The following is a 20,944-nucleotide window of genomic DNA, read 5'->3' on the forward strand; positions in this document are numbered from 1 at the left end:
ACACTGTTGCCCCCCTCAGTCTCCCTTTGAGGTGCCGCTCTAACCAGCCTGTCTGATATCGCCCCTTAGCGGAGACCTGTTCGGAGGGAATTCTGGGAAATCCCGCAGCCAGCGGCTCCCTCCCGTGTGTACGAGCGGGCTTTCGTGCTCCTGTCTGCAAATAGCTTTAATGGGGAAACAAATTATCCACACGACGTGATTTTCTGAGCATAGCAATTAAAGTATCTGGTGAGACCAACCGGCAATTTGCAAAGTGAGAAAACCCACGGAGCCAAACTTGGAACGCAGCCTCGTGTTGTGATGCTCGTATTAGGAGCTCGCAGTGGTTTATGTTGCGCGGCCGTCAAAGGTGTTTTTGGCAGCCTGTGAACCGACTTACAGGTGCATTACTGCCACCTACTGGTGTGGAGTGTGAGGACTACAGGGCAAATTACTGTGAATCCTAGTTTCTCTCTGAGAGCATTGCATATATTGTACATGCCAGAATTAAGGCATGGTAGGTATACCTTGGACTGGATAATTCAAAGCTACAAAAAATTATATAGCATTTTTCCCATTTTCAGATATTTATTTATATATTAAAAACATTACACAGCTTTAAAATGTCTTTATGCTTTTAAAAATGTACATATTTACAGTAGATTGCAGTATGTACTATTTCTATTAGGGCTGTTCCACATTGGAAATAAGTTGTGGTGCCCAGTGCTTATACATATTATAAATAAAAGAAAAAAATGTTTTTTTGAATATTGAGTATTCAGTAAAGTATTGGAACAGATAATACGTTAAAACACCTATAAAAGAGCAGGGCTTGTTGTCTCATTTTTATTCGATAGAAAATTTCACCCAGTTATTTAAAAATCTCTTTTGCAGGGTGTGGGGTGGGGTTGGAGGAGGGGTTGGGGTCCCTGTACAGGAAACACATTAAAATGCTTAACGACCTTGTCCAGCTCGCGCAGAGCCTGGGAGCTGCTGTTAGGCAGTATTGACCGGAGCGTGCGGATCGATGGTGCGTGCCGGGTTCTGAGGGGGGGGCGTGGTGCTTTATGGGTCCTCTCGCTGGAGCGCGCGCGCGCCTCTCTCCTCTGCTTTATGCTTCCTCTGACGTCGTGCTGACCCAGCGATTGGCTGGCGAGCTGGACCCCGGCCCGCCAGGCGACGCGCTGCGTCTGCTGCTGCGTACGTTTCCCGCAGTCAGCACAAAGGGAGCCGCCTCCCACTGTGACGCTGTGTTTATACGCCCCTGACCCAGCTTCCCTGGCCCCACACAGCGCCAGTGATTGTCTGAGGGCTGAAGTGCGGAGGTTTAGGGTGTGGATATCTTGAGCTTTTAACTGTATGCACATGCCAGGAGCACTACCATGCTTTATTTCCATCAGGTGTCATTTTATGTCATTCACACCTTTTTTATTTACTTATTTATTTTATTTCCCTCAAAGAAATGAGAAACTCTGGAAGCTTTGGATTATTGAAAATCTTGCAAATAAATTTGGTGGTAAATATCATGCAGCCAAACGATCTGTAGCTTCTAACCGCAGCTGTGAGCTTTTATATAGGGAGTTTCCTCGCTTTTATCTGCAACGCTAATGTTCGTTTTGAAAATGAGGAGCTATGCAGGCCCTGTTTAGGTGGCATGGGTAATGCAAACGAGCTCAGCACTACTGGGACTGCTCATTTTACCATCTCCACCGGTTTGGCTGATTTACTGTCTGCAGTGAAGGCGTCTGCACCCGTGTGGATGGGGCGGAGCGAGGAGGGGGGGGCGGGCATGTCAGTAAAGACGTTTGGGAGGGTGTTAATTCGGTGTGTAATGACTAGCTGTGGTTTTAAACCACAACAGACCACCCCTTAACACAGAAGCAGACACCCGGTGCGATTTTGCATGCAATGACACACAAGGCTGTTTGATAGAGGCTGAGAGAGAGAGAGAGAGAGAGAGAGAGAGAGAGAGAGAGATGACAGTGCAGACTGTACGGAGAGAGGAGTCCCGTGTCAGTGCTGATCTCAGGTCAGTTTGCTGTCCTCTCGATTCGCTGCAGTCCTGCCCAGAGAGGGACCTCCTGCAGCACCCCACCCACGCTCAGCGCTATCGGATAGCATTGATTTCTGGGATACTTTGGGGTGTGTTTCAGGGAGAAGAGCAGGAGAGTAATGTCTTGACGGAGCCAGATCTTTTGGGGGGGGGGCGAGAAGTGGATGTCAGAGCTGGGGGATTTTTTTTGTGTGTGCAATCTTTCAGGAGATTTCGACATTTACATTTTTATTACAGAAAACTGCAGACCTGTCCTTTTTTCTGTGGATTTCGGTGAGGTGGAGATGTCCTGTGATAGGGAGGGTTTGCAGGAGAACGTGTTAGCTGAGAGAATGTTCCGGCACGGCGTGGCTGTCTGTGTCTATGGACAGGGATGTTCCCTCATCAGGAAGCACTGATTCAGACTGTATGTCTCAGCTGCCATTAGCAGGCTTTGTTCCAGAACATTCTCTCCTGCTGTCAGCCATCTATGGGTGTGAGCTTCTGCCACACCCAAGTCCTAGACATTTAGGGCGTGAAAAGCGGTACTTCCTGACTGATCACATCCCTGTATAGAGCATGCCCCCCTGAAGCAGCTGTGTGGTGCCATTTTATGTGACCTCACACAACAGCGTCATTCAACTCTGTCTGAATGACACAGCAGCCTCGGCCCACTGCTGCTTTTAACTATGAGTCCCCTTAATCCTCCTTAATTCTGCTTTATTCTCTATGTCACTCTACCTGTCCAACAAGCACACACGCTTCCCTCAGATTGACGATTTGATTGATTGATTGATTGATTGATTGACTGATTGATTGATTGATTGATTGATTTGACTGATTGACTGACTGACTGACTGATTGATTGATTGATTGACTGACTGACTGACAGGCTAGTTGACTGACTGATCTGTGAGCGGCGCAGAGTGGGCGAGTGCTGTCGTCTGATTGGTCTGTAGCTCAGGTTTAGGAGCTCTGTTTTACTCATCTCAGCCGGCGTACGATGGTGTTAGTAACCATGGAGCTGTGAGTGTGTAAATGAAACCGACCCCCAACTGCAGGATCTGAAGCCCCCCCCCCCCCCCCCCCCCCCCAGACTTAACCCTCATTTTTCAGCCTGACAAGATGGGACACCCTGAAGAAATCCCATTAGACGCTCCATTGTTCTGTCCTTACGTTTCCTTCAGTGAGGCTGAAGAGCGGTCTGTGTAGTCTTAAGCACGCAGGGCTAAACATCGCTCTCCTGCTGTCCAGAGAGCAGCAGTAACTTTCAGGGATTCTGCACCACTTCTGGCTTCAGCCACACCTGCTTTGGCCTTCAGACTCTGTTGATCAGAACCTCTGATACGGGTCATTTAATGAGGAATACAGGTAAGGTATGGAGGGAGGCGTACAGGTGTAGATAAGGCCTCCCTGGACAGCCCCACTCTTCCTTGCTTGTCTCCACACACATCCTCCCTTCATTTGTCATCCTCCATAAACGCGTGTTCTTCTGCTTCCTGAGTAATGCGGTTTTGTTGGCAGATGCATGATGGGTAATTTCACTTTGATGTTGCGGTTCCCTGTTGGCCTCAGATATATCCAGCATATCAGAATAAGTTCCCATGGGAATATCCGTCTGCGTTATCCCAGGCTCGGGAAGATGGATTCAGTAATCACCCTCACAATGGAATGAGGAAGACACAGCAAATCGATATTGTTATTTGGAAATGTGTCTGTGAATGCTTCCATTAAAATGCATGCGCCAAGGATGCACAGCCTACGCGCTGCGCTGTGCTGAATGCCTACTCTGTCTTACTGCCTCTACCCTTAACGCGCATGGAGTTTCAGACTGAGTGCACATTACATTACATTACATTTATTTGGCAGAAGCATTTATCCAAAGCAACGTGCAGTAAGTGCATACCGAAGGTCATTGGAACAACTACAAAACACAGGTCCAATAAGGTACAATATTCATTTTGTAACCGTTATTCATAGCCATAAACACAGTGTACTTACTCTGTGTTCTATCTTACGGTTGTGACCTTAGTGCTCATGGAGTTTCAGATTGATTGTAGTTACTGTGTACTCTTACAGTAATCTCACTGTTGTAACCTTATGTAGATGTATTCATGTTTGAGTTTATAAAACGCTGTGTTAGGTTTGTCCCTCTCTCGAGGACACATTGAGAGTTAGGGTTTGTGTTTCTAAAGTCACACATCCCCTCCACCCAAAGGCAGTTCACTTTAGTTTAGCTGAGCAGAGGGGCTGTCCTCAGGTATCAGCGGGATCAGCACTTTACCGGGCTGCAGAACACTCAGTGTTTGGGTGGGTTAGTGAGTGCTAGCGCTGGAGGCTGCAGAACACATGCAGCATTTAGCTAGCTTAGCGAGCGCTGGACATTGCAGAACACATGCAGCATTTGGCTAGCTTAGCGAGCGCTGGACATTGCAGAACACATGCAGCATTTGGCTAGCTTAGCGAGCGCTGGACATTGCAGAACTCATGCAGCATTTGGCTAGCTTAGCGAGCGCTGGACATTGCAGAACACATGCAGCATTTGGCTAGCTTAGCGAGCGCTGGACATTGCAGAACACATGCAGCATTTAGCTAGCTTAGCGAGCGCTGGACATTGCAGAACTCATGCAGCATTTGGCTAGCTTAGCGAGCGCTGGACATTGCAGAACACATGCAGCATTTGGCTAGCTTAGCGAGCGCTGGACATTGCAGAACACATGCAGCATTTAGCTAGCTTAGCAAGCGCTGGACATTGCAGAACACATGCACCATTTAGCTAGCTTAGCGAGCGCTGGACATTGCAGAACACATGCAGCATTTAGCTAGCTTAGCGAGCGCTGGACATTGCAGAACTCATGCAGCATTTAGCTAGCTTAGCGAGCGCTGGACATTGCAGAACACATTTAGCTAGCTTAGCAAGTGCTGGACATTGCAGAACACATGCAGCATTTGGCTAGCTTAGCGAGCGCTGGACATTACAGAACACATGCGGCGTTTGGCTAGCTTAGCGAGTGCTGGACATTGCAGAACTCATGCAGCGTTTGGCTAGCTTAGCGAGCGCTGGACATTGCAGAACACATGCAGCGTTTGGCTAGCTTAGCGAGCGCTGGACATTGCAGAACACATGCAGCATTTAGCTAGCTTAGCGAGCGCTGGACATTGCAGAACTCATGCAGCGTTTGGCTAGCTTAGCGAGCGCTGGACGCTGTAGGCTGTCCGTCTCGGCCGCACCAAGCTCTGCGTGCCGTTTCTGCGCTGCACTGAAATGTTTTCTCACTGTCAAGTCTGTTCCTGTTCATCATAGAGCATCTTTTTTTCCAGACACGCCCAGCGCACTCTCCTCTTCAGTTACCAGCTGGTGTCAACAGAACCTCCCACCCACTCCTGCACCACTTGTCTGGGGCCTAATTAAGGAGATGAAGGGTCCAGCGGAGCCTTATCAATTAATGCTCCGTAAGAAACGCTAATAAAAAAGGCGAATAAGAGCAGTGGATGGCGGTTGGGCGGGTGTGGGCTGCGCGGAGTCGGCGATGTTCAGCGTTAGTGATAGTCAGCAGTCCCTCCGGCCCCCTTAGCGTGTTGTTAGCGTGTTCCGGGGGTCGTGCTCTGCTTGTCTCCCGCTGGGGGGTTAGCGGTGCGCTGCCGGGCTAGCCCGTCGTGACCCCGCTGCCTGGGAAACCAACACAAACCCCGCTGTCTGTTCGCCCGCCCCCCTGCTGTGCGCTGACATCCCCCGCAGGAAGTGAGGCTTCGCGCAGCCCGAGCAGCACGCTGTCGGTGTGAGGCAGGTGAACTCGCGTCTTCGTTTTCACACGAGCGCTAACACACCAGGTCGGGATTCCAAAAGCAGCTGATGTAATCACAACATCAAAAGCCGCGGACTGCGTGCAGCGGTGGAGAAATATACCATCAGCTTTGGGCGTTGGATTAAAATTTGAGTGGGACCTCAGAAGCTCGCTCTCTCTGTGGTGTGAAAGCTCCTGGCAGGGTTTGCTGATAGCCTGCTCTTGGAGCTTGTGCATGTCCCACACATTTCTGAGCCAGGCCGAGGACAGACTGAGGGGACTGTTCAATTTAACCAGAGCACCAGATTACTGCGTGATCCTCTCTTGTGTTTGGCTTTATTTATGAAAGCAGTGACATTAGGTGTGGGATTAGGATGCAGTGGTCTAAATTTAGGTGACATCTAGCAGTTAATTTGTTTTTGGATGATTCCTCTTTTATAAATGTAGATTTGGGAATGTTTACTGTACGGTGTTTAAGTGGCTGGCTAGCTCTGTCCCTCTGCAGGAAACGGTCAGTCTTTCAGATTGTTTTTGCAATGGGCAGTTCTCTCAATGTGTGGAGAAATTGAACGACCTGCCTGCCGTTTTCAATCCATCTTGACCAAGAATGGATTATTGGAGAGCTTTGAGCGTCTTTGAAAGACTGAACAGCTAAGCCTCTTGTGATGGCTGCCTTCTTGCTTTTCAAGATCGCAGAACACCATAACACCTGCATAATTGAGTTGTCTAGAGGAAACTAATATTGAGGAACAGTGGAGCATAAAAAGGTCACTGTGTCCTTGTGCGATCATAAATACAGTATTATAGCTTGTCGCATAAATTACAGGGTTGAAGATTAATGTTGCATGCAAGTGTTTTTATTTTTTTCACCATGTTAAATAGCCATAGATTTCTTTCAAAGTGAACCTCTAGAGTGAACCCAAGAAAAACTAATGAGGTCTCATCAACATGGACTTTCATTTTTTATTTTTTGTGGTCTGATCACAATACAATCAGATGAGGAGCTATGCTGATGAGAATCAATCAGAAGTTAACAAATGTGAAGGTGAAACACTGAATGCAGGTTTAATCACACGATGATGTAGTGCACAGAAACTTGGTCTCGGCTGCGTGAGACGTGCACTACATCACAACCACAGAGAGGAGAAATGAATGAGCAGACCGTGTATTACTGTTCATCTCTGAGTACCAGTGGCACTTAACTCTACATGGCTAGTCAGCAGTTTGTGCACATGAATACTGACTTTTATTTATTATCAACGTTTTCCCAAACATCATATCTTAAAAAAAGGCACCATTATGATGGCCCGACTGCATTTGTGTATTTTTAGATAATGCATCATATGCGATGCTTAATATTTCATCTGTCCATAAATATTAAGGAGGCGGTTATGATGTGGGGCAAACCCAGGCCATAGATCTGCAGGGGTTCCACAAAACCCCCGAGCCTTTACCCTGATTCAGCTTTCCATCATACAGCTGCAAAGCAGGGCGTTTTAATCAGTTTTTTTTAATAATGGTGATGAACTGGTGGGCGATGTGGCCGTCCGCTCGATGTGCCAGCCTATCAGAGAGCACCGAGGAGTCTGCGTTCGTGCGCTTTGATGCAGATGCTACGTTTAACCTTGAAAGACCTTCATTGCGGGGAATGCTGGACTGCGGTACCATTTCACAGCTGTGCCTCTACTGCCCTCTACCAGCGGCGTGTGAGAACTGCAACCAAGCGCGTAACAGCCTTCGAGGTTTGACCTCACGACCTGTGTTCATTCTGAGTATCACCCTGAAGTGGGAAACAGTGGCAGCGGAGAATAGTTTAGATGTGTGTACCTACCCTGGGCTGTGTGGGTCTTTGTCTTTGTGTGACATCACAGTGCAGTGTTGCTCTGTTCATTGTTAAAGCATGTGCCTTTTTTCCCTCTGAATGTCTTTAATCTTCCTCACAAGAGTTCAGCATCACTTGTATTGTATGTATAGAGTTCAGGCTACTTGTATTGCAGAAAACGAGTGTAATGTTCACGCCACGCTCGCTGTTGCAATGCCTGGCTCTCAGTTATATTTACAGTGTGCAGTGAAAGCCAGCCTCATCAGAAAGCACTCTTTCCCAGTGAGAGAGAGAGGGAGGGAGGGAGAGGGAAGAAAAGAGGGAGGGAGGGAGAGCGAGGGTGAGGGAGAGGTACAGGGGTGGGGGAAGGGGTGGGGATGTGGTGACCTCATCGCTCTTGGCGGGGGTTTATTCAGGAGATCTCTCCGATATGGATCATTATCCAAATGGATGTGGAAGCGGAGGCATCGCGGTGCTAGAACGCTCTCTGGCGCTGGAGTGAGATGATGATGATGCTGTCTGGGCGAAGATGAGCCGCTCAGCCAGAGACGCTGTCAGGAGATCGCACGCGTACCGAAATGGCGTCCCGCGTCCAAATGACTTCCACTTACGCTCCGTTCTTACTTCCCCTTCCGCTCTCCATGAGCCTTCGCTGATCAGTAATTGTATTTGCTCGTGTCTGCGTTTTTTAAGAGAGTAGCGTTTTAAAGCGTATGTTGTTTTGTGCCTGGTTACAGGCATTGCAATGGCGTTGGATATGTGGGGTTTTTCTCCCCCTCTGTGTGCCTGAGTACAGGCCCCTCCTCCTGAGCACGGAGGGGGAGGAGCTTGTGTAATTGTTATCATGCTCGTGTGGCAGACCCTGCGTGTCCTGTGGAGGTGAACAGGGCTCTGGCTGTGCCCCGAGCCCCAGAGCTCGCTCCGCAGCTCGTTAGCACCCAGCGCGGCCAGGCCAGAGCCCAGCGGCGCGGCCGCGGGACGTCCCGGACTGAGGGAGGCACCGCGGCTGGCCCCGGCAGCGCCCGCGCCCACGCCCACGCCCACGTAGCGCTGCGTCACGGCCACCCCCCCCCCCCCTCCCCAGCGTGGAGCTGCGCCGTGCTGCTCTGCCAGTCCCGCTCTGCCAGTCCCGCTCTGCCAGTCCCGCTCTGCCAGTCCCGCTCTGCCAGTCCCGCTCTGCCAGTCCCGCTCTGCCAGTCCCCGCTCACTCGCACAGAAAGCTCTGCATTGCAGCACTGTTATAAATCAGGAGCGGTGCATAGCTGCTGCTGCTGCTGCTAGTGCTGCTGCTACTGCTCTAGGGCTCTGCTCAGCAAGGGGGCTGAGGCACAGCATCCAGGAGCACACTACAGTAGCACAGGGGAGTTGTGTGTGTGTGTGTGTGTGTGTGTGTGTTAGTGAATGTGTGTGTGTGTGTGTGTGAGTGAGTGAGTGTGTCTACGTGTGTGCGTGCATGTGTGAGTGTCAGTGAATGAGTGGAAGCGCGTGAGTGTTCTTTTTTTGGGTAGACTGGACAGAAACGGAGATTAGCCTGATTAGTGATTAGTGATTAGCCTGGAGCAGAGAGACTTTACAGCAGTAAGGGCTTTTTATCACTGCTGAAAGGGCATCCTGAGGGTTTGGCAGCACCAGGTCCCATGACACAGAGTGAACCGTCACCATTCTCATCTGATCTAAAGCACGGAGCACTCACGCTTTGTGCAGCATGTTATTCAGATCAGTGCTGTGAGCTTCAGCAGTGTGAGAATTCCTCATTAACAGGCTTTGCTGGTTTCTGCTGTTATGTGGCAGTCAGCTCATCCGTTAAGAACAGTCAATTACACAGGTGACTCACCTCTCCCGGTTTCGGGTGTGCGAACGGTTCGCTGACTTTAAGCTGCAAACAGGCCGGCCCAGGTGAGCTCTGTTCTAGAGTGATGTTTTTCTCTCCAGGTACTGAGGACATGTTGTGTTAACGGGGCACGGTCTGTCAATCATAGCTAACTGACAGTTCTCATTACCACGCCCAGACGGTTCGGGTGAACTTTTATAGTGGGAAATTTAGGCTTAGAAAAATACGTTTTAAAGTACATTGAAATGACTGAATAATAAAAAAAATTATGCACATTTGTTTTGTTGTTGCCTAAAGACAACTGGGAAGTGTCACGTTCAACCACCGTGGTACTCCTTTAACTGAGTTTTCACTTATTTAGTTTTCACTGAGCTGCTCATGGATTAAAGATCTTTCTGTGACATCTCTACCTCCAGTGGAGTATTAATGCTTTCTGCTGAACAGAATAGTCACCTTTGGACGAGTATTTGCACTCATATAGAAGGTAGAGAAAGATGTTGTTCAGTATTACATGTCAATATCTGCTCTCTCAACAAATTTTCTGCTGCTGTTTCGACCTTAATTTGTCTCTTCGGTTATTATTCATTGCCCCACTGAAGAGCTTATTAGCCTTAATCAATAAAGCCAAATACTTGTATATTGTGCTTATTTATTCAAGGGGCCCAAGGAAATGACAATACCTTGTGAAGCATCTGTTATTCGCTTTTCCCCAGAAACACAATAATGTGCAATATATACAACCTCTATAGCAGAGAAGTGATGTACTTTTGATTAAAACCATCAATAGATAACCCCATTTTTTCCTTTTATACAATCTAGTATTACAATCATAATCTGTTCATGATATAACCTTCAGTTTTATATCTTGGGAACAGATGCAAATATCATGGATTTCTGCTATATTCATAACTCACAATTTAATGGTGATTAACAGTTATTTGAAATGGCTTTAATTTGGGTAACCCTTAAAACTCAAACAAATAGCCAAAAACCAGTATGTAATTTTACTTAATACAGTTGAACTATGTTACTTATGCACAAAACGAGAATATAATACAGAACATACAGGACGCGTAGATATTGCAACTCTATTTAAATCATACATGCATTCTGTATGATTACAACTAACGTGAATTTTACGTGCATGGGTGATTACTGACAATGTATACATTTAGAATATTAAACAAGAAACTGAATCACTGCTGAGAACGCGTAAGGTTAGAATTTACAATCTGCGCATTTATTTATGTATTTATTATTATTATTATTATTATTATTATTATTATTATTTTATGTGCTGCAGCCATAGAGTGCATGAAGTTCAGTGGCTACAGTCTCATTGGCTACAGCCCTACTGCGGAATTGTCTTACGTCGTGAGATCGTATACGCGATAAAATCGCGACGGTGTAAGTTTGAGGAAAAGAAAAGGCTGAGAACTGGGAGGACCGAACAGCATTGCAGAACACAAAGGTATTATGGATGTTGACTCGATCCTCTAAGAACGACGTGTATGTTCGTTCGCCTGGTTCATTTTACCGTCACCTGACCTTTATCGTCTATGTTAAACTTTATCAGCCATCTAGCGAGCACACGGTTTTTCACCAATTCGAAGTTGGCTAGCCATGTAGCTAAATCGCAATATGTGGCACGTTGCTAGCTAGCTAACCGTTCGTGTGGTAACTTCGTTTCCAGTACTGTAACGCAGGTGGTTAGCTAGCGAATGTTGATGTTACGAGTAGCTGCAAACTCTGAAAGTGAAGGTAATGATTATCAGTCGTAAAAACAACCGTTTCTTGCGTACTGTAATATTAAGTAGGTCACCGGCGGCGGTCTTATCTGTATTTACACCGGAGTTATGGCATTGACTTACTGTATGACAATAAGTCACCCTCATGGTAGAATCTCAGTGCGTTACAGGCAATGCTGTATAATCCCTCCATTTGTTTTTGTTTGGTGTCTGTAAAATGTGTGCATTTATGTAACTTGACTAGTTCGCTATGTAGCTCCCTCGGTATAGTTATGAATGGGGGGGAAACATCGCTTCACATGATTACAGTATATGGTAGGCCGTGTAAACACCCCTCAGAAACAAACCACATATATACTTTGCGCACTTGAATGCTACAGTACATTTACAAATGGATGCAGTTACAGTATTTCGGTTGGAAACTCGGTGAAGTGCCGATCTGTTGGCGCTATATATGCGTGGGGTTGGCTTCACTGCCAGCGGTGTAATGGTTTGGATACAACAGTAGCGTTGAAAGTTAATTAGTGATAATGATCTGATTTATGACCTATATCGGTATTTGTGGTCTGTTGGTACATAACCCGCCTGTTTGTCCATAGTTACCTAATGGATATGCTTATACCAGGGGCGCGGGAGAGATTTTTGAAGTGGGGGGGACCAAACTGAGCAAAAGGAAGGTCTCAACTTTTAAGCTTATACAACTACCCCAGTCCGGGGGGACGGATAGGGGTCCCTATGAAACTGGGGGGGACGTATCCCCCCCGTCCCCCCCACCATCTACGCCCCTGGCTTATGCACTACCCAGGCATATTTCAGTTCTGCAATAACTATCATGTGGTGGGGGAATTTAGCTGACTGAATGCTACAGACATTTATGACGAGACTACTTCTCGAGTTCAGGCAGTTGATGTGGTGGGGGAAATTGACAGACATGCTGTATGTTAGAGCCTAACTTGTATCATATTGTACACCTTTATAAACATTTCCTTGCGATCAGTTTTTTTATTTATTTTTGTTTGTCAGTGGCTTGTTGCAACTGAGTGTGCTGGAGACCGTTTGTGTACACAGAAAATGCAAGCTTGGTCTTTGTGCTCACGGTTTCATAAGCCCTGCTCTGCACTCATGTTAAGGTGCTTTGGGCCCATGCATGTGGCCTGTGGGAGTGGGCCTGGGTTTAAGGCCTTTGTGTTGCTGCTCCTCACAGCGCTATGTGAAATATGCTGGTTGTGCTCATGCCCTGGGGCTAAAGCTCCTACATGTGTATTTGCGTATATAGAAGTGTTGCTATTTTGCTGTTTTTCCTGCTCTGGTGCCATTTAAAGGGCATCTAGGGCTGTGAATCCTCTTCTTTTTTAAAGTGTACACAGTGACTCCAAGGGCAAAGTGTTCTCCACTACTCAAATAAAACTAAACCAAAGCAGAAAACTGGCCACTGATTGGATATGCTGTGTAAAAAAAAAAACAAACAAAAAAAAACATCAAGACTGCGAGATCTTTTGTGGCAGCCATGTGCCACACTGTACAGGCATCCCTGCTAACAGTCTGTCTCTCGCCTCTGTGGGGGAATGAAGTCAGTCTGGACTCTCCCTCTCATATAAGCCATGACCTAGGACTTTCCCTCTCATATCAACCATGAGCCAGGACTCTCCCTCCCATACAAGCCATGACACAGGACTCTCCCTCTCATGTCAGCCATGACCCAGGACTCTCCCTCTCATATCAACCATGACCCAGGACTCTCCCTCTCATATCAACCATGAGCCAGGACTCTCCCTCTCATACAAGCCATGACACAGGACTCTCCCTCCCATACAAGCCATGACACAGGACTCTCCCTCTCATATAAAGCCATGACCCAGGACTCTCCCTCTCATATAAAGCCATCACGCAGGACTTTCCCTCTCATATAAGCCATCACGCAGGACTTTCCCTCTCATATAAGCCATGACCCAGGACTCTCCCTCTCATATAAGCCATGATATGATATATACAGCCTGTAGTATGCAGGAATCTGCACCAGTCACATTCCGTCTGTAAGCCCTCCTCTTCAACGCAGCCCTTGGGGGTGCATGCCGAACGTGGGCTTGGTGTTCGTCCGTGGCCCTGGTTTCACAAACCCCTCAGTCAGGTTAGCGTGGGCGCTCGTAATGATACGGAGAGCTGTGGCATGAAGAAATAAATATGACATAAGGATCTGATCAGTTTAGCCAATACCCAGTTGTAATAATAGGCCTGGGGTGCCCAACCCTGTTTCAGGAGATTTCCTGTCCGGTAGGTTTTCACTCCAACCGTAATTTTGCAGATGTGATTCTACTAATCGGCAGCTCAAGGAGATCTCTAGCTGCTGATTGAGGTGTGCTTTGTTAGGCTTGGAGTGAAAGCCTGTTGGATGGTAGAACTCCAGGTGCAGGGCTGGGCAGCCTTGCAGTAAGCTGTAAATACAGACACTAATGTGGCACCTCATGGTCAGTTAAGTAAACTGTTTGGGCAACTCTTAATATGATGTCTGGGAGTTTTAAAAACTTCCAGACGTTGACAAGGGGAATTACTGCACTGGTTTGTAAGAACTTTGTAAAGTGGTCTTGGTAACAGTCCATTTGAACATGTAGGACATCAGCTGCTATTCACAGCTGTAGCTGTATTTAATAGTGTTGAATAATTGGAATAATTTGTTGATGTTTTGGATTTCTGTTAAAATGTCTCCATGGGCACTGCCTTCCATGCGCTTTTTGTCCACTAGGTGGTGCCGTAAGCCTAGATTCTGCTGTCTTTGAATTCTAAGAAGAATAGTTCCCCATTGTATCTTTGTCTTCAGTTGGTTTTGGTCTGGGTTTATGGGAAAGGTTTGGAAAGTATTTGATCAGATGACACTTGCATTGAATATCCAGGACTGCAGGCAATGTGTTAGCTGAGTAATGTAGCTGCTGTCCAAGTTGAATAAAAAAAAAAAAATGATGTCCATGTGATCAATGTTCGAGTGCTGTGTGGCTATATAAGATACGTCTGTGTATGTCAGTACAGTATAAAATAGATTTCATCACGGGCTCCAAGATGTGCCACTGATTGCAAATTCTTGTGCTTTTAGGGGCTTAAATAATACTCATGATTCTCCACTTAATTTTGTTAGACAGCAGGGAGAGCACTTAGTATTACTGTGGTAGCCTACACTCGACATTTAGAAGATCACACAAAGAGATGTATACTGTATGGACACTGAATGGCGTCACGGTAACACCCAATCCTGCTACCGTCCACACAAACCACCCTTCACCCCCCGCCCCAGTGATGTCATGGAATGATTCAACATTTTTTCCTTCTGTGAGGTGGGGTCAAAAAAAAAAAAAAAAAAAAAGGTAGACAGCGTGAAGTGAAGGTCCTGGACGACTGGCTTTTAAATGTTAAATACACAAGCCGGAGAGAGAGTCCTGTACTGCCATGTGTGCACAGACGTACCCAGCCCCCCTGTCAGTGTGGAATCCAAACGGACCTGCCTGACGGCTGTACCGCACTCAGCCTGAGACTGAGACTGAGACTGAGACTGAGGCCCCACCCGGAGCTCTCTCACTAACCCTCACCCTCACCCTTTGAGCTGGAGAGCTCAGTCAGTGTCTGGCTTTACAGTGGAGTTATACGACTCTATCGGGTGTGTGCACAGCCCCAGGTGAAGGGCATCTGTTGAGCAATACGTAGCCGCAGGGCCCGTTTCCAGGTGGGTGTGTCCTGATGAGACGGAAGCTTATCCCGTGTCCCGTAAGTTACGGTGAGAAACGTGGCCGTGGGAGTGGCTTCCCGCTGTCGCATTTCAAGGAGGTCAAGTGCTCAAATTTCTGAACAGGATAAACCTGTGAATTAACCTAATTTGTGTAAAAAAATAAAAAATAATGTATTAACTGACAAACCCCCTACGAAACATGTTTTCCAGTCTGTCAGTGTATTTTAGTTTAATTCACTAGCTAACAGTGATCCATCTGCAGTGTTTCATCAGTTATGTGGGTATACCCTAGTGTACTAGCTGCTGTAGCCTTGCAGCATAATATTGTGGCCTAGTGTACAAGCTACTGTATCCTTGTCGCATTATAATATGACCTAGTGTACAAGCTACTGTAGTTTTGTAGGTTAATATTGTGACCTAGTGTACAAGCTACTGTAGTTTTGTAGGTTAATATTGTGGCCTAGTGTGTAAGCTATTGTAGCCTTTTAGCGTTATATTGTGGCCTAGTGTACAAGCTACTGTAGTCTTGTACCATTATAATATGGTCTAGTGAACAAGCTACTGTATCCTTGTAGCATTATAATACTGTTATAAGAGTCTTGTGCTTTTATATTTCTACATGCCTACCTAACTCAGAAGAGCGTGGGGGATGAATTTCAGATTTTTACTGGCACACAGAGCTTCCTTCAGAATCAAGTTTTCACATTTTAGGTTCTATTTTCCACGTGAGTCTAGTACTAGTACGCTAGAATCCTACCGCCTGTCGAATATAAGCATAATGATTACAGTATATAAATAAAATTTAAAAAATCACAATTAAAAATGTGAGTTGCTATAATAAGGTAAAAAATGGTGTTAAGGGGCTTGTGAAGTGAGATGTCAGTGTGGCTGTGTGCTGTACGTAGCTGTGCCTGGGAGTGTTAGGCTAGGAGTTCAGGACTGCTGCACTCCTCAAGATGACTGGCTGGTCTGTCTGTTCCCTCTGGCCATTTCTGCTGCTTAAAAAAAAGAAGATAAGGTTAAAAAAAGAATTAAAGGTCACATTCCATCTACGTCCGGTGGCACCATGTGACTGCCCCCCCCCCCCCCCCCCCGGCTCTCTCGCTCCGCGTGGTTTCAGAAGCGGCTGGTCGCTAGCCGGTTTCCACCCTCATACAGGGCAGACCCCCCCCCCCCCCCCCTCACACAAACAGAACATGTTGGTCATGCACAGTGTGACAGGCACTGCAGCGTGACTGAGCTGTCACTGCTGCCGTTTGGGGCGGGGGCTTTGCCAGTTTGGAGGTCAGGTCTGTGTATCCTTTTCTGTGCCCCGCCCCTTATCTAGTGTTCACACTATCTGTCCTGAGCATCTGTGCACAAGTGCGTCTGTTTTCACACAGCAGCACAGAGGCCTGTACTGAAACCGTTCAGTTTCAGTGACAGTGCCCTTAGGAATCAAACCGGCAACCTCTGGGTTACAAGCCCAGTTCCCTACCCCTTATATCACACTGCCACCGTTGTTCTCTTATTCATCTTGTTAAGCTTCTCTCGTGTATGTTGATATCTTGACCGGCAGTCTCTCATTTGAAGCATTTTTAAATGCTTGATGCCTAGCTCTGCTATTTGGCTCCTCTTGTGCAGGGTGGAAGTTAGCGATGGTTTTCTGATATTCAGTGTTCTAATGCTTTTCCTGTGATGTCAGAATGTGTAAACCACAGTTTTGCCCATGAGCCAGATCGCTGGATTGATTAATGATGTTTAGCTGAAGTTCATGTGGATTGTGGTCTGGTTCTGACATCATTTTGTTTGTTTGTTATAAGAGGGAGCCTTTTTATCAGAATGAAGGAAAAGACAGCTTATGTCATTATTGTCTAGTATGTTTCGTAGCAGTCTAAATCTGCTAAGCGTAAAGATTGTTTTCAAAAAATATGATTGGAGTCGGAACAGGCAGCGATATACTGGAAAACTGTCCTGGGTATATTCCTGCCTCTCACCCAGTGTATGCTGGGATAGGTTCCAGCACCTCCCCCAACCCTGACCAGGAATAAGCGGATATAGATAATGGATGGATGGGTGAAATCGGAACAGGGATTCGATGAGCAGAATCTGAGTCAACCTTAGGCCCACCACCTGGTATGGAATCTGGCCTGTACCAGTTCAGAATCAAGTTGTGTGCACTATCAAGAGCTTAAAGGGGAACTGTGTGTGTGAATTAGTGTGCACTGTTCAGAGTTTAAACCTTAACTGTGTATGTAAATAGTGTGCACTATTAAAAGCTTAAGGGTGCCATATAGGTGCTGAAGTACATACTGTACTAAAGGCTTGTGTGTAAGCTTTGTCAATCTTAAACGTGTCACAACTGTTGGGGAGTGCTGTGTGTCTATGTCTATAAGCAACTACAAGGATGTGGGCGTTTTCAGGTGTGTGTGTGTGTGTGTGTGTGTGTGTGTGTACGTGCACACGCTGCATGTATTCTTCCTGATGTATTCTGCTCAGCTAGAGAGGAAGTCTGTGTGTGGGCGGAGCCTGGCAGGACAGCTCAGCCTCCCGTGGCCAATGGCGGCGCTGCATGCAAATGAGCAGGGGCGGCGCCGTGCCTCGGGGAGGCTGGTGCATTGTGGGGAGAGCGGCTAGCGCAGACTCCCTCGCAGCACACGAGCGCGGAGCAGCCAGCTAGCGGGAGAGGGCCCGGGGTGCGGCAGAGAAGAGCAGCGCTATGTACTCCGCACACACAGGCAGGAACCCTCACGTAAGTCCTCTGCCTTTTGTCCTCCTCGCACTCCCCCTTTTCTCTCTCTCTCTCTCTCTCTCTCTCCCCCTCCCTCCCCATCCCCTGCTCCCTCGGCCGAGCAGCCTGAGCAGGCCGTGCAGGCAGGCCGGTGATGGAGCGGAGCGGAGGGGAGGGGGTGTGGTTGAGCTGGGGGACGGGGGCTTTTTTAATATCCTCTGGATGGCGAGTGGGGCTGCTCTTGTTCAGCTCGGCTGCTTGTAAATGAATGACTGTGGGCCTGTCCAGCGCATGTGATCAGTGGGGTGTGGGTGTGTGTGTGTGTGTGCGTGCGTGTGTGTGTGTGTGTGTGTGCGTGTGTGTGTATGCGTGTGTGTTTGTGTGTGTGCACGTCCGTGTGTTTGTGTGTGAGAGCGTATGTGTGTGTGTGTGTGTGTGTGTGTGTGTGTGTGTGCGCATGTGAGTGTGTGCGTGCGTGCGTGCGTGCGTGCGTGTGTTTGTGTGTGAGTATGTGAGAGTGTGTGTGTGTGCGGTGCTGTGCCTGGCTGGTTCTGTGCTTTATATGCCTTTTTAATGTGTGGGGCTGGTCTCTGGTCTCCATAGGCTGTTAGACCGTCTCCCTGCTCGCTCTCTTGTGTGTTCCTGTCTTTACATGTCTGTGTGTGTGTGTGCCTGTGTGTGCCCATGTGAATGAGAGTGTGGCTGTGTGCGTGCATGTGTGTGTGTGTGTGTGTGTGCGTGCGTGTGAGTGTAGGGCTGTGAACAGAAGGACAAGCCTTGTGGCTGAGTGGTGTATTGAGGGCCTGCTTTATTCTGTGCAGGGCTGAGGGGGGGAGGGGGGTGGGGGCGGGGTGGTTTATTGCGCCCCCCCCTCCACTTCACAGAGCCGGATCTGAGCACAGTGCAGTGCGTCACAGGCCCAGGGGTTTGCCTGCTTGTCTTAATTCCACACCCTGAGGGACCGTAGAGCAGGAGGAACCGTAGAGCAGGGGGGACCGTATAGCAGGAGGGACCGTAGAGCAGGGGGGACCGTAGAGCAGGGGGGACCGTAGAGCAGGGGGGACCGTAGAGCAGGAGGGACCGTAGAGCAGGAGGGACCGTATAGCAGGAGGGACCGTATAGCAGGGGGGACCGTAGAGCAGGAGGGAGCATACAGCAGGAGGGACCGTATAGCAGGGGGGACCGTAGAGCAGGAGGGACCGTAGAGCTGGAGGGACCATAGAGCAGGGGGGACCATAGAGCAGGGGGGACCATAGAGCAGGGGGGACCATAGAGCAGGGGGGACCATAGAGCAGGAGGGACCGTAGAGCAGGAGGGACCGTAGAGCAGGAGGGAGCATACAGCAGGAGGGACCGTATAGCAGGGGGGACCGTAGAGCAGGAGGGACCGTAGAGCTGGAGGGACCATAGAGCAGGGGGGACCATAGAGCAGGAGGGACCATAGAGCAGGAGGGACCGTAGAGCAGGAGGGACCGTAGAGCAGGAGGGACCGTAGAGCAGGAGGGACCGTAGAGCAGGAGGAACCGTATAGCAGAGGGGACCATAGAGCAGGGGGGACCGTAGAGCAGGGGGGACCGTAGAGCAGGAGGGACCGTAGAGCACCTCTCCGGCTTTGACTCGGCCAAAGATCCTGTTTGACTGCAGAGCCCACAGATTTAACAGATAATAACTTTCCCCTCTCTGTTCTGTGTCGGTGTGACTGCACTGAGGCCTGGCAGCAGTGTGTGCAAGCTCCTCTGTGCTCAGACTTCCCTCTCTGATGGAAATCTGAAGAGAGAGACCTCGCGAGGGTTGCGTTGTGTCTGCAAGCTGCTTGTTAAGCTGACTGAATGTGTGATTTATGCGTGAGCAGGCCCTTCCATGTGGCTGTGATGTGCTCCTGCCTTATGCAGTAACGGCACATTTCGACAGTTGATTTTTCAAAGCGGTTCCATTTTTCAAAATAGAACTATCCTGTGAGCGATTTCTCGATTTCTCAGAAAGGAAGTTGGCGTTAGGCCTCAGAAACTGAATATAAAAGACATTCGACTCCAGTATGCACATTAAAGAAGGACATAAAAGCCACCATTTCAACACTGCAGTCTGAGTCCGATGGACACCACACGCTCTAGAAGTCTAACTCCGTTATGGTGTGGGAGATACTCAGTATGCAGTTTTCTGAGTGTTGGTTAATGCCAGTGGCTAAGCAGAGCTTGTGTGTTGTAAGGAATTCCCCTGCGTGGCAAACCTGGGCTCCTCACTGGCCTGTTTCCCCACACAGCTCTGAGTGCTGTATCGCACATGAGCCAGTGTGCACAACTGCGTATTTCAGATACACTTTTAATTTACTGTAATTTCCTTCTCTTCTGCCGAGAGGAGAAACTGTTTGTGTGCTGTACGTCTCACGTGGAAACTCTACAAACGGGGAAGAGTCCTGGATAATGTTTGTGCATCTTGTTGCTAATCTCAGAGAGATGATTTTTTTTTTGTCTTTATGAATTGTGTTGTTTTGTTATCATGAACATGTTTGAAAGGGTAGCCCTGGAGATGAGCTCTGTCTGTGTTTTTCACTGTCCGCTTTTGCAATTGTGTGAAAGTGTTTGAGCAGAATTTCCAGGCAAACAGGCCAAGCACAAAGGCAGTCATTTCAGCGCTGTTTCTGATTTGGTGCCATGGTTTCATTCGTGTTGAGTCATGATTGTGTCTCTCGGGGACTTGTGAATTGTGCAGTGAACACGGCGGAATGTTCAGTGTTAAGGGATTCATTCCTCTCTCCCAGAGTTCCTGAAGGGAACGCACGTTCTGTTATCTGCGTTTTAAACGTTCTCATGCGCAGATATGTCACAGCTCTCTCCCTCTGTGGTCGTACACGTTTGAGGAGGGCTGTGTCCTTTCCCAGCATTCCTGTACGGTCTGCTTGGCTCTCTCTCTGTCCAGTGAAAGGGCTCGCTTTGGATTTTGATCAGGCACTGTGTAAATCTGTTCACTTTTTTCAGTCCTTTTCTGTCCACTATGACACAACATAGTCAACAGTCCAGCTAAGCATTGTGGGTAGGAAAGGATGACTACTCGAACAGCTTACAGCTGAAGAAAGTGTTTGGTCTTTTCTTTAAGGACAATATTTGAACTTGTCTTAAATAAACATCAGGATAGGCTCTAGTTCCTTGTTATGCCAGGACGTAGAAGCGGAGCCAAGATGTTTGCGGTTATAACAACATTTCCAGTGTAGCTGCCGATAAGTGACTGATTGGTCCGGTGTCGCAGATTATGGAGGTTCATCGTCCAATCAGAAGTGGCCATTTGTTTGTTGTATGTACACAGATAACAGACTAACCACATGTACGAAT

The 20,944-nt window shown here is 47.9% G+C and overlaps 1 protein-coding gene across 5 annotated transcripts in view; it reads left to right on the top strand.

Annotated features, from left to right (window-relative positions):
* gne (glucosamine (UDP-N-acetyl)-2-epimerase/N-acetylmannosamine kinase) overlaps positions 1–20,944 on the top strand; it is a 112,474-nt gene that overhangs the window by 76,993 nt on the left and 14,537 nt on the right. For 2 of the 5 annotated variants that reach the window (XM_035417665.1, XM_035417666.1), the window contains exon 1: positions 17,440–17,640. The exons of 1 other annotated variant lie outside the window; for it this stretch is intronic. In XM_035417665.1, the coding sequence (XP_035273556.1) occupies positions 17,608–17,640 (33 nt within the window). In that variant the 5' untranslated portion in view covers positions 17,440–17,607. Of the gene's footprint in view, positions 1–10,805; positions 10,921–17,439; positions 17,641–20,944 lie in introns of those variants that run through there. 2 more of the 5 variants (XM_035417668.1, XM_035417667.1) reach the window with 2 other exon arrangements.

Source organism: Anguilla anguilla, chromosome 5 (assembly GCF_013347855.1).
Source record: "Anguilla anguilla isolate fAngAng1 chromosome 5, fAngAng1.pri, whole genome shotgun sequence".
NCBI lineage: Eukaryota > Metazoa > Chordata > Actinopteri > Anguilliformes > Anguillidae > Anguilla > Anguilla anguilla.